This window comes from Bubalus bubalis, chromosome 12 (genome assembly GCF_019923935.1).
Source record: "Bubalus bubalis isolate 160015118507 breed Murrah chromosome 12, NDDB_SH_1, whole genome shotgun sequence".
Taxonomy (NCBI): Eukaryota; Metazoa; Chordata; class Mammalia; order Artiodactyla; family Bovidae; genus Bubalus; species Bubalus bubalis.
In genome coordinates, this window is record NC_059168.1 from 99511889 (window position 1) to 99526012 (window position 14124).

Genomic DNA, 14124 nt, shown 5'->3' on the forward strand with positions numbered 1-14124 from the left:
CGCAGGTTTGATCCCTGGTCGGGGACCTAAGATCCCACATGCCGTGGTACAACTAAGCCCATGCACTTTAACGAAGACTCCACGCAGCTGATGATAATAATAATATAAATATTTGGGGGCTTCCCTGATAGCTCAGTTGGTAAAGAATCCGCCTGCGATGCAGGAGACCCCGGTTCGATTCCTGGGTCGGGAAGATCCGCTGGAGAAGGGATAGGCTACCCACTCCAGTATTCTGGCCTAGAGAATTCCATGGACTGTATAGTCCATGGGGTCGCAAGAGTTGGACTCCACGGAGCGACTTTCACTTTTTCCCTTTTCCTGAACAGAGGCTCATCTCACCACCAGGGGACAGTGTTACCCACTGGCAGCTCCCTGCGCGGCCGGAAGCGGGTCTAACTCAGAATTCTTGTGAGGCCTGGGATCCCCAGGGAGGCCCGCCTCCCTCCCGCACCCTACTAGGCAAGCCTCCGGGGCAGAAGTTCAGGGGCTGCAGGGTGGTGAGAGGGGGCGTCCCCAGATCCTAAAAGAAAGGAGCAGTGCTGGGAGTGGGGGTGGGGGTGGTTGTGGAAAGTGAGGCTGGAGGGTGCGATGGTTAGAGCCGATTTGGGAGCCAGACACAAGTTGGATTCAGAGCTGATCTCACACTGCAGGGAGTCCACTCTGAGCTTTGGTTTCCTCCTCTGCCAAAATGCTGGCTGAGTGACCCTCCTCCTTGCCCGTGGCAGGAGGTGGAGAGGGTGTCTCCCAGGAGTCTGCTTGCATTCTGCGTGGTGTAACGCCCTAGTCTGGGCGTGTTTATGTTTTGCCCCAGACACAAACCCACAAATGTGTCCAGGGAGCCAGATCCTTGGCCAGCCCGGACAGCAGTGGATGGCCAGGAAGCAGCAGCCAAGGAGCTGAGCTGGTCAGACACTTCATCAATGACTGAACCCACACAGTCTTAGACCAAGAGTCCAGGGGCACATCAGTGGTTTTCAAACCTCACAAATACGGAAGGAGCCAGAACATGTCTTCTAGCGGTTGGTCCTTCAAAGCCGATCATTCTTGATTGACAGTGCTTTGGAGCAACTAAAGCCTCAGGAAGAGAAGGCCAGCCTTCCTGGTGGGCCCTCCCAATCAGCACCTATGCCAAGGAGAGAAACGTACAGCCAAGGAATGTGGCCGGAACACAGGGAAGTGTCAGCGGGGCACGAAGGCACACAACCCCACCCCCAACCACTCAACTCCCATCCTGAGGGAAATTCACACCCTGCCTGTCCTGGGCCCTCCTGGAGAGAGAACTGGCAATGGTGCCCAGACCCCGCCATCGCTGGGACTCTCAAGGGAGCTTTCCAAAAATGCAGATGCCCAGGCTCCCCTCTCGACCAACTGAACCAGAATCTCTGCGGTGGAGGTGAGAAGTCCTCATTTATTACATCCCTGGATTCACAAGGTCGTTAGGTTCCGAAACCTGAACTGAGTCTCTGTTTGCTTTTCCCAGCATTGGGGAGGAGGAGGCAGGGAGGGAGGGAGTTTTTTTACAGTGGAAGAATTTTCTATCAATCGTGACGGTCTGTCTCTAAACAGTTCCAAATCAGCCTCTTCACCCAGGAATCCAGGGGACACACAGAGAAACACACACAGGCCCCCTGGGCCCAAGATCACGTGCTCAGCCAGTCGCCAGGAAACCCGGCCCCAGGGCCTGTCACAATCTCAAAGGGCCATCGGTTCCCCAGGTTCAGCCCCGGTGGCTCGTGGCCAGCAGTCTGGCGGCCGAGGTGGCGTCCACGGCTGGTCACAGGTGGCGGGCTGCCTCCCAGACAATCTGCAGGGCCATGGAGGCGCAGGGGAGCTGGGCCAGGGTATAGGCTAGGGAGCGGGTGGGTGCCCGCAGTTTCCCCAGGTATGCCACGGTGTGTACCATACGGCCCAGGAAGAAGACCAGGAAGTGCATCCGGGCGACGAAGGGGTTCGGTCCGAGGAAGGAGTAGACAAAGCCCAGGAACAGGAAGGGGTAGATGGTCTCCATGTCGTTCCGGTGGGCTCTGAGAAGGCAAAGGGGTGCAGTCAGCCAGGTGTAAGCTTTGAGAATATCCTGGGTGCTGGGACCCTCTGCCCCCAAAGGCCCTGCGCCCCTGGGGTTCATCTCTGGCATACCAGACTGACGTCCATCGCGGCCGGGCAAGGAGGTAACCCAGAGGCAGAGGGGGACCGTGACTCCAAGCTGGTGCCTGCGAGCAGCTCAGGAAGCGAAGCCCTGTTAATGGCCTGGGAGCCACGAAGGGCTGCCACTTGGGTTCTGCTACCAAGCCCCAGGGCCCGCCAGGACCCAGCACCTGCCATGGTCTCCCCCATCCTCCCCTCTGGCCTTGGACACCAGCAGGGAAAAGTGGGGCTCAGTGGGGTTGCGTGAAAGCTGGGGCAGGGCCTAGGTCTGCCTCCAGCCCTTGATTTTTTTTTTTTTTTTCAATTTTGGCTGTACCACGTGGCTTATGGGATCTCAGTTCCCTGACCAGGAATTGAACCCAGGACACAGTGGTGAAAGTGCTGAATCCTAACCCCTAGACTACCAGGGAACTCCCCAGCCCATGCTGGGTACCTCCCCAAGGCAGGGCTTTTCTGAGGCCGCTTCCTTCTGAATGCAGGTTCCTGGACCCTCCCCAGTAGGACGGGCTAAGAGCACACGTCTGACATCCACGCCTGGCTCTGTCTTCTTCTGCCCCTAAATCTAAGCAAACCCCTTCCTCCTCTCAGGGATTCAGGAATAACAGTAACAACTTCCACTCACGGAGCCAGCCAATCGCTGGGCAGTAGTGATGCTGTTTCCTCTGTGCTACCCTGCTTCTTTCTTTAAAATGATCAAGTGTGTGTATGCATGGTGATGGGAGTGAGCGTGGGGGTGGCTGTGTATAACCCGGCCAAAAAAATGACCAACAAAGAAAACTCATCCTCTTCTGCTAAGAGTTGGTTTACATTTTCCATGACTCCTGCTAATGGGCAGCTTCCTCTGCGGAGGGAGGTCGAGTCCCATAAATTAGAGACTGAGCAAGAGACCGAAGCCAGAGATGGCATGTTGGAGGCGCAGATAAACAGGAACACAGTGCCCGAGCCATGACCTCCCCCTGAGGAAAGGCCACATGTGTGAGGCATGGAGATGCTGCTGGAAGCGAAGCCCCTTCTTCAAGCCTTTCAGCGGGAAGGTTTCACCAAGGTTGCACCAGCAAGCCAGGCCCAGCCCAACAGCCCCTAAGTGGGGACCTGCTGTGGTCCTGCTCTTCCATCCCACTCTTGCAAGGAGAGTCTCAGCCAAGGGCCATGGTATGTGGATGCTCGGAATTGGGCAGGGTGGGGAAGAGGAGCACTCCGCAACCCAGGGCTACAGGGGTCTCTGCACCCATTAGGGTGGGTGTGGTCAGGGAAAGAGACATTTTGGTAAAGCCTGAAAAATGAGGGGCCATCTGTGCAGGAATGAACTCTCCTGGGAGAAGGATGGACATGTGCAAAGGCCCTGAGGTGGGAATGGTCAGAGTGTGTTCAAGGCTTAGTAAGTGAGCATTCCACACGTGTCTGGAATGTGGTCATAAGAGGGAGTGAGGCAGGATCAAGATAAGCGGGGGAGAAAGCCCTCAAGAAGCAGGGTAAAGGGTCTGGAATTCAATCTGGATGTACAAAAGCTCCCATAAACCCATCAGGGCCTGGATCTTTCTTAGGTCAAACTTGGGACACAGCAGTTGGAGTCTCTGTCCCCATATCCTGGACCAAACAAGAGTCTTCCTTCTCCTTATCTCACAGAGCCCGACCTTGGAACCCAGCCCCAGGGAACACAAGTCTATAGCAGGGCCGGTCTCACCAGCTGGGGGAAATACTGCTGGACATCCACGTGAAAGAAGCTGGCTGGGTCTTGGCTTCAGGGACAAAGTGGGAGGGAAACTGAGGATGGGGGCCACTCCAGTTCCTTAATCAATCGAGCAAGTCCCTTATGTTATCTGGGAAGAGGCAGCAACTGCGGCTCTAAAATCATCCCATGCTATGGAGAAAGAGCTGTGCAGCAACAACCTCCCCATGCACACCTCGGAGAACCTATTTCATGTGAAGCCTGTATGTCCCAGAATATGGTCTGCCTCTCACAGGTGACTCACGAGATGGTGCCAGCCGGGAGTATTTTTGTCATCCTGGACGTTTCTGGGAAAGTTTCAGGAAACGCATAACTAGCATATGATACCCATTCATTCAGACACTTCTCCTTAAAAGAGGTATTTACACTTTAAGAGTGAGTCACTTCTCAGAAAGCTGTTGAGAGGATCCTTGGCCAAACCCCAAGCACAGGTGAGAAAACAAAATCAGGGGACACAGGGTGGGGAGGAGGCATAAGGATGGGAGGAGCGGCCCCACCTCTTGGCCCCCGCATTTGGGACTAGAGGATTCAGGGGGTCACCTTCGAGGGAGCAGAGGCATCTGGGAGCTGATAAAGCCCCTCAGCTCTGACCTTCAGCCCCTGGGGTCCCCAGCCTCCCATCCTCCTCCCTCTGGTACAATGAATACCACAGCAGGGCCCTGGCGAAGCCACAAGTGGTAAGGATGGAGGAGACGTGGGGAAATCAGCTGGATGAGGCAAGGTAACTCACGCCCTCCTCCCACCTCAGGATCTGAGCAGAGAGACATGGAGAGAGTCACGTACCAGACAGATGCTTGGGCAAAAACGTGTCATTCCAATAACAACCACTTTTTTTAAGGTGAAGGTCGCTCAAAGCAGTTTCCTGCTTTGGACTTGCATGGCCTCCTGCAGCATCAGGCCGGCCCCTTCCCCTCACCAGACATCGAAACACAAGCTGCACTTTACTGCATCAGGTGACAGGGTGGGGAGAGGGCCCATCCCCCTCTCCGCCCTGCCCCGCCCCTCCTGGGCAGGGACGGCAGCTGGCAGCCAGCCAGCCAGCTCTCTCCTTTTATGTCAGGCCCGCTCTCTATCCACACAGATGATTTCTTGGAAGTCAGGTTTGATACAAGGTAAAGACTGCTTAGTTTTAAAGGAGATATAAAATAGAGTTAAACTGCATCCTTGCAAGGAGGGCAGAGCCCATATCTGACGGCCTGGGCTCAATGGCAGCTTATCCATCACGAGCGATGTGGCCTTGGCAGACCAGCTTCCTCCTCTATAGCTACTAGTTCCGCCCTTGGAAGGTTACTGCGAAGTGGACTGAGTTGGTCCCTATTAAGTGCTTAGAACCCTGCCTGGCACTGAGCTTGTTGCTGTTCAGTCACTCAGGCATGTTCAACTCTTTTGTTACCCCGTGGACTGTAGCCCGCCACGCTCCTCTGTCCATGGGATTTCCCAGGAGAGAATCCTGGAATGGATTGCCATGTCCTTCTCCAGGGGATCTTCCCGATCCAGAGATCCAACCTGTGTCTCCTGCATTGGCAGGGGGATTCTTTACCACTGAGCCACCAGGGAGGCCCCCTGGCACGGAGTAGCTTTGCCCTGATTTAGCTGTCTCCCTCTTTGTCATCATCACCATCGCCAGCCCTGTTCCCCTCTTGGTTTTGCCAGACTCCCAATCGCCCTCAGACGGGCAGACCAAATTAATAAAAAACCTTTTATGGCACGGGGGTGGGGGGAGGAAGTGTGCGAGGCCTGCAGCTCGCTGGGTGCTCATTAGACACCTGGCCTTGGCCAAGTCTCTCTGTCTCTGGGCCTCTGTCCACCATCCACAAATAATGTGCTGGGTGGTGTCTTAAGGGACTTCTAATGCAGAGATGTCGGGACCCAATCTCCTGACAAACCAGTTCACTCAGATGACGTCTATACACTCCAGATAATCAGAACTATCCCAAAGTTTGGGTCAGGTGCTTATTGTCTTGTTTTCTCGAAACCACTTAGAGAGCCCCCTGCCCTACCCACCCACAGCAGTTGCATTCACATAAACTCAGAATTTGGTCAAAAGACACATTGCCAGACTTCAATGAAAAGTGAAAGTGTTAGTCTTTCAGTCATATCCAACTTTTTTCGACCCCATGGACTGTAGCCTGCCAGGCTCCTCTGTTCATGGGATGCTCTAGGCATGAATACTGGAGTGGGTTGCCATGCCCTCCTCCAGGGGATCTTCCCAACCCAGGGATCCAACCCAGGTCTCCCACATTGCAGGTGGATTCTTTACCATCTGAGCCACCAGGGAAGCCCAAGAATACTGGAGTGGGTAGCCTATCCCTTCTCCAGGGGATCTTCCTGACCCAGGGATCGAACCCCGGTCTCCTGCATTGCAGGCAGATTCTCTACTATCTGAGCCACTAGGGAAGCTCAAGAATACTGGAGTGGGTAGTCTATCCCTTCTCCAGGGGGAGCTTCCCAACCCAGGAAACGAACTGGACTCTCCTGGATTGCAGGTGGATTCTTTACCAGCTCAGCTACCAGGAAAACTGGAGAAACTTAATAGGGAATCACTAAAAGGATGAGCCTGGGTTTCAAAACTTTCCTTGAAATCTGTTTTCCGACTTCCCCCAGAGTGGGGTTCACGTTTGGGCTCCAGCCTACATTCATCCACAAGGCAGATCTGTGCTCTAAGAACAAGGGCCTAAGTGTTTTCCTGTTTGTGTAGAAGGTGGCCCTGGCTGCACTAAAAGCCCTGGTCTAATATTTAACTCACGTTTGCTTCCAGGGCATCTCCCATCAGGTTCCAGCCAGTTCTCTGGTAGCAGATGGCAGGATGTGTGGTTCTCTGTACCCTTGAGGTTTCATGATGTTTTGTGAAGTCAGGAGGAGGAGCCCTGGGGGCCCAGGAGCCCCCAGGTCTGGCATAGTAAGTCTCAGTAAATACCAGTCCATGGAAGGTCCTCAATAAACACTCACAGAATTATAAAAAGCATTATTAGATAAGAGGTGCTCAAAAAGTGCTGAGCTGACTTTCAGCCATTTGAGCATTCGTACAGTAGACAATAGGGGCTTCTCTGGTAGCTCAAGTGGTAAAGAATCCACCTGCAATGCAGGAGACACGAGTTTGTTCCCTGGGCCAGGAAGATCCCCTGGAGAAGGAAATGGCAACCTACTCCAGTATTCTTGCCTGGAAAATCCCATGGACGGAGGAGCCTGGTGGGCTACAGTCAGACATGACTTAGTGACTAAACAACAACTGTAGATAATGGGTCCTTTTGTTTAGAAAGAAAAATTAAATTGTGTGTGTGGGGGTGGGGGGTTGGCGGTGTCTTGGCACCAGGCAGGTGTGTGGTCTCTCCCTGGCATGGTTACAGCCAGTAGAAATAAAGCACTCTGGAACCTGTGTAACTACTCCTGTGCCACAAGTAAGCTTGGCTACGCAGAGCTCTCACACCCTGGGAGAAGACAAACACTCCTCTGGGTGGATGTTCTGAGCTGGCTCGGGGTATACACAGTCTTGGCAGCCTGCTGTCCCTGCTACTAATCACTCCCTCCCCCATAACCAGGTGGCGTGAGGGTCACATATGGATTATCGTGATGGGTCAGGCTTTTGTTCACCGAAGTACAACTAGTGCTTAGCACAGTACGTAACACTTAGGAAGTGAAGTGAAAGTCGCTCAGTCGTGTCTGACTCATTGTGACCCCATGGACTATACAGCCCATGGAATTCTCCAGGCCAGAATACTGGAGTGGGTAGCCTTTCCCTTCTCCAGGGGGTCTTCCCAACCCAGAGTTCGAACTCACGTCTCCCAAATTGTGGGCAGATTCTTTACCAGCTGAGCTACCAGGGAAGCCCCCAACGCTTAGGAAGTGCTCATTAAATGTGGAATGAACAAACAGATGGACGGACAGATGGATGGAACTCATATGAAGGACTGTATCCTATAGTTACGTTGTTGTTGTTGCTAAGTTGTATCCAACTCTTTTATCCAACTCTTCTGCGACCCAATGGACTGTAGCCCCTCCAGGGTCCTCAGTCCATGGGATTTTCCAGGCAAGAGTACTGGAGTGGGTTGCCATTTCCTTCTCCAGGGGATCTTCCCAGCCCAGGGACTGAACTCGTGTCTCCTGCATTGCAGGTGGATTCTTTACCACTGAGCCACCAGGGAAGCCCATAGTTACATTAGAAAGGGTGAAATAGCAATGAATCTCACTTTCTATATTATGCATTTCTGTAACTTTAAAAAAAAGCAAGTACACGTGTCATTTTCAATGGCCAAGAAAAATGTAAGGAAAAACCCCACTGACTTTCTTTCAGTAAGAGAATCTCTACTATTTTTACTGGTTTGTCCCACCCATTTCTGCCTGTGACTCATGGGAACATGATAAGAACCATGTGAGGGTTTGTCCCCGTCTCCCTCCTGTCTAAGCTGCCCATCCTTCCCATCCCCATTCCACTCCACTGACAATCCCCATCCCTGGGGAGGGCCTCCTCCTGGTTCTCCAGCCTGTTGGTGTAAAACAGCAGAGGAAACTGCCAAAATACCCACTGAGACCAGCGATGTGAAATTAACACCTGATGGAATTTTACACAGCCCCTTTCTTTTCTTGGACGCACCATGAGGCTGGTGGAATCTCAGCTCCCTGACCAGGAATTGAACCCAGCCCACAGCAGTGAAACCACTAAGTCCTAACCATTAGACCACCAGGGAACTCCCTACACAGCTCTTTTTTAAGAATCACTTTTTGAGTAGTATTTACTGACATGGAAAGTGTTCATGAAGTAACGTTATCTGAAAAAAACGCAGAACCCCAAATTAGGTGTACTGTGCATACCGTATGCTATGGAAACTACTTAGACAGATGGCAAAGAGGAGATAGAAGAACATGTCAACAGTGACTGGAATTGTGAGTGGTTTTCCCCCTTATCCTCTACACATTTTCAATATTCCCAAACTACAATGAATAGTTCTGATCTCTATAAGAAAAAACTTTTGGATTGACTGGGGAAAGTTAAGCCTACGAAAAGATGCTCAACTTCACTAGGAAATGCAAAGTAAAGGGGCTTCCCTGGTGGTCCTGTGGTTAGCCACAACTAGAGAAAGCCCACGTGCAGCAACAAAGACCCAGCGCAGCCAAAAAAGAAAGGCAGGGAGAAAAAAACGCAACGTAAAAGTGAAAGGGGACATACATTTTCACCCGTCATGTTGACAGGGATCCAGCCAAAGATGGATCCACTGAGTTGGCAGGAGCATAGAGACACATGTCACACACGAGTGGTGGGAGTGGACTTAGGTACCATTAGACAGTATTTCTTACCATTTGATTGCATCCTGCAGGTTTGTTCACATGTACACACGAAGGCAAAGGAAAGAAGTTTGGATGCGCTCTGTTCATAACAGAGAAAGACTTAGCCTAAATGCCATCAGAGGGGAAGAGGTTGGATCGACTACGGACCATCCATTCAACAGAGAAATGGCATAAATACTATGGCACCGATGTAATGAACAAGGCCCCTATATAGGCTGATATGAAACAATTTCTGTTGTTACATTAAAAAAAACCCACCGTATAAATCAATGGGTAAAGGGTGATCCTTTGGGGATACAGAGGAAAAAGCACAGCATGTGTGTTGTAAATGCAGGAGAAGTTTCTCCAAGAAGATGCATAAGACACAGGTAACACCATGAGTCCCTGGAGAGCAGATTCTTCAGGTCAGAGGTTACAGACAGCCTGAATGAATTCGCACTGAATAACCTTTTCTAACTCTGTCATCCTGAGCCATGAGGACATACTACAATTCTTTCCCTAACTTTTCTTTTCTTAACTAATACTTAACTAGAAATGAAATCAATGAATAAATGAAAACTGTTTAAGAGGATTCAGAAGGCAGAAGATCTTGGCCCCTGGGTATCCTCCAAGCACCCCATGTTCAGAAGAGGGTCTGAAAGGGCAGGCTGTGATCTGGCCAAGGGCCAAGGGTACTTGCCTGAGGCAGCGTTCCACATCTGGGTCGTTCCGGCAATACTGGAGGCCTCCGTGTCTCTGAGCGTCCTCAGGGTTGGCAAAAGCCTGGAATACATCAGCTGAGAATTACTGTTCATGAGATGGACAGCCCAGTGGACTAGGTCTGTGGCGATGCAGTCCATTCAGCAGGGTCCATGAGCGCTGGCGACTCATCATGAACAAGGCTGCTATGAACTAAATGCTCGTGTCGCTGCAGATTTCCCGTGTTAAAACCTAACTCCCGGTGTGATGGTGTTGGGAGGTGGGGCCTTTGGGAGGTGATGAGGTCACGAGGGTGGAGCTCTCTTGAATGAGATCAACATTCATAAAAGAGACTCCAGAGAGCTCCCTTAGCCCTTTGCAGTATGAGGACACAGCGAAAAGACCACCATTTATGAACCAGTAAGTGGGCCCTCACCAGACACTGAACCTGCTGGTGCCCTGACCTTGGACTTTCCAGTCTCTAAAACTGTGAGAAATAAACTTTTGTTGTTGCTAGGCCACCCAGTCTTGGTATTTTTTTATATAGCAGCGTGAAAAGAGTGAGAAAAAGGCTCCCTTATCCCTGTTCTTGGGAAGCTCACGGTGTAATGAGGGATTTGCCAATGAACCAGAAAAGATTCAGGTGGTCAGAGTAAGGAAAAAGAAGACAGGGTTAGCTTTGAGAATGTTCATGGGAGATCCGGCCAAGTTTGGGAATCAGAGAAGGCTTCTCTGAGGCAGTGACAGTAAAGCTGAGACTTGAAGGATGCAGCAACATTAACCAGAAAATGGGAGGTTATAGAAACAGCATTTAAGGCATCAGGAACAGCATGTGCAAAGGCCCTGGGGTCGGAAGAACATGTGTGAAGGATAAAAAACCAGCATGGCTGGAGCAGTGACAAGCAAGGGACAGAGTTCCGAGATCAAGTTGTAGGGGTCCTAGAGGCATCCTAAGAATTTAGACTTTGAACTGACACCAGTGAAAGAGACTCCACAGGCCCCAGTGAGAAACCCAGCCCCACGGGAACCAACTGCAGGTATCTGAACTTCCCTGGGTCTCAGCTTCCTCGTCTGTGAACTCCAGATCACACTGAGATCACCTACCACACGAACAGCAAGGAAGGTAAATGGAGATGCCATGGCATGATGCCTGGCACCAGGAGGGAGCTTGAGGAATTGTTACTGCAAAGCAGGGACCCGAAGTTACACTCAGGTCGTTGAAGTCCACGCCTATCGCTCCTGCTGCACCATTGCCTGCGCGTGTGCAGCCAGCCCGCCCCACCAGCCCCTCAACAGACTCGAATCTCTGCAGCGTGCCTTCTGCATCGCTCATCCAGTGACGGGCCCTGCTGCTTCCAGGATCTGTCCCCAGCATGTTAGTTACTCAGTCGTGTCCAACACTTTGCAGCTCCACGGACTGCAGCCCACCAGGCTCCTCTGTCCATGGGATTTCCCAGGCAAGAATACTGGAGTGGGTTGCCATTCCCTTCTCCAGGGGATCTTCGTGACCCAGGGATCAAACCCAGGTCTCCTGCGTTGCCAGCAGATTCTTTACCATCTGAGCCAGCAGGGGAGCCCGTAGTCTGTCCCCAAGTGCTTGCTTTTTTTCTCCCCATCCTGTCCGATGGGTCTGGCCCTCTTCACCCTGGAGGTGAATGCAGTGTCTGTCATGATCAGGAGCCCCCACAACAGGAACTCCTCTTTGCTGGCCCTTAAGTCACAGAATCACTGATTCTGATGGCCCTGCACGCAGTCCGTGGGCCTGTGACACCTTTCACGGGGTCTTTGCATTCAGTGGGCAGCTGTCCTAGGTGCCCACAGAACACGAGGCTGCTCACCCCTGAAGACAGCATGAATACACGTTGGCCAGGCCAGGAGCCACGGCAGTGCAGGCATTGGAAGCAGAAGCACTGCCTCCAGCAGGGACCGGGGAGCAGGGTGGGCAGGCCTTGGCATGTACCACCCCCCCCCCCCAAGAAACCTATGTCCGGTCATGTTAATTCCAATTGTTAATAAGTAATGAAGACTAACAATGGTGGGGGCATTTGCTCAGTGCCAGGTGCTGAACTCTCCTGCATAACTACCCTGAAGTTTACAAGTAAGGAAATCAAGCTCTCAGACTTGCCCACGGTCCCCAGGCTAATGGGTGGAGGAGCCAGAGCATCCCCGAGTCACCTCCCCACGGGAGGTTTCCCCCAGCTCCTCCCTGGCTGCCTGAATGCAGGGAGCAGGAATGAGAGGGAAATTCACAGGGTTGGGAGAACCCAGGGACAGCCCAGAGTGGAGGTTTCCTTCTGCCGCACCCTACTGACCCGACAGAAAGGCACCCCAACAGGTTTGACTCTTCCTTTCCTAATCCACGTGAAAAGAAAGCTCTGGGCGCAGCATGGCCCTGGGACAATGCCATTCCCCCCATGGCAGGGTGTGGGCTCCGGAGCTGGGCACCTGGATCCAAACCCTGCCGTCACAGGTAACATCATCTGCCGGAGCCCAGGTTTCTGGTGTGGATCAGAAGTTGAATACTGCCCCCTCCTCCCCACCACGATGGGGATTAACGCTCACTCCAAGAAGGACCCAGTTAGTCTGTGAGAAAGACTCCGTGAGGCTTTCCCCGCCTGTGGGGTGGGTACAGGGCAGGGAGAGGTCAGGATGAGCAGCGTGTCTCTCTCTGCTCCAGGAGTTTCTTCACCTGGGAAGCTGACCTGCTTTGTGTCCCGTCTGTACCTCTTGAGACTCCGGGCTGAGCAAGACCACCCCCTCTCCACCGTCCACCTTCAGGACGATGTCCGATCCAGCCTCGACTTGCCTTTGAGCTGGGCAAAGGGGCAGGGCCGGGGACATCTCCTCTCTGAAATACCTGGTGGATAATCAGCTATCCCTCGTGGCGCTCAGGATGGCTGGCGAGCTTGGCCGGAGGGTTTCCGCCGGCTATGGCTGGAACCAGCCCTCCCGCCCCGTGGCTCCTCGAGCCCCGCCTCACCCCACACCGGCTCAGATCTTGGCGTCAATATTTATTGTTGTTTTGGCTCCGGGACTCTGATCGGTGGGGGAAATTCCTCTCGAACTCCAGGGGAGCCTGGCCCGAGATCTGCCGTGCGAAGGCTGCGGTGGGTTTGGGAGCGACCTCGCCGGGGGCCAGTCGGGAATTTCCGCTGAAAGGTTTCGCGGGGCTCCTGTTGGGTCGGTTTCCACCCCACCCATATATCAGCTCTCCGGTGCGGGAAACCGCCGGGTCAGAGGGAGGCTGAGCCCCCCTGCAAGCTCAAGTGGGACTCGGGAATCTGGCTGTGCCGAGAACTTACCTGGGACACAGCAAGCGGGTAAAACGCTCTTAAAACACCAGGCCAGTGCTCGCTTAGGCGGCGCCAATACTGAGACGGGAGCGCTACCGAGGTGAGCACGGCCCCTGCGCAAGGAGAACGTGCAAATTCGGATGAAAACAAAACAACCAGGGGACCAGGACGTGCGGGCCACAGAGGAGCCATCCCACAGGGCTGGGAGGGGAAGGTCGCTCCCAGCCCGCTCCCGCACACTCCGGGGGCCAGGTCCCCGACTCCAGCCTTCCCGGCGGCTGCGGGAGACGTGAGCGCACGCACGCGGGACTGGGGGTCCCCGAGAGCCGCCCCTACCTTCTTCCGCAGCCTCACTTGGCCGGTGATGACGGCCACCACGTACATTTTGATGACCAGCAGCGCGCTGCAGAGCAGGAAGGCGGGGAGCACCCGGCCGTTCATCAGCTCCAGGCCGGAGGGCAGCATCTCGGTGGCGGCGGCGGCGGCGGCAGCTAGGGCAAGAGAGCGCGGGCAGAGAGCTCGGGCGCGAGCGTCTCCGGGAGCAAGGAGGGGCGGGGAGAGCGCAGGGAGACTTGTCTGTACTCTGCACCCGCTCACTCCCAGCCAAAGGCAGCAACTTCGGCTCTCGGGTTTTGGAAGAAGCAGAGTCACCGTGGGGGGTTTGTGGATGAGGGGTGTCCCTACTGGGCCTCTAGCCCCGCCCCACCCCTCCAGGGCAAATCCTTAAACGCTTTCTAGTCTGTTTCCTCGATCTAGGAATTGGAGGGTTGTGTGGCCCTGCCTGCCTGCCAGGGGGTGCAACAAAGCCAGGAGCCTGCCCGACCTCCACGGGGTGGTAGATTCACTAACCCGGGCTTCCCTGAGGGTCACGGCAGGGAGTGGGCTTGAGATCCGAACTCTCTGCTCCCACGTTCAGCCTGGACCCTTGAACCACAGCCCTAAGGACACTAATATGACTTTGTTGAATAGTGTGCCCCTCCCCACCTCTCCCCACTC

At 53.6% G+C, this 14124-nt stretch overlaps 1 protein-coding gene across 1 annotated transcript; it reads right to left on the bottom strand.

Annotated features, from left to right (window-relative positions):
- Nucleotides 1-1388: 1388 nt before the first annotated feature.
- Nucleotides 1389-13788, bottom strand: PTGES (prostaglandin E synthase). The gene is made up of 3 exons (XM_006044098.4): nucleotides 13465-13788; nucleotides 9837-9919; nucleotides 1389-2024 (listed from the first exon to the last, which is right to left on the bottom strand). Exons 1-3 carry the CDS (start codon nucleotides 13591-13593, stop codon nucleotides 1775-1777), a joined length of 462 nt encoding a protein of 153 aa, XP_006044160.2. The 5' UTR covers nucleotides 13594-13788; the 3' UTR covers nucleotides 1389-1774.
- Nucleotides 13789-14124: the final 336 nt, after the last annotated feature.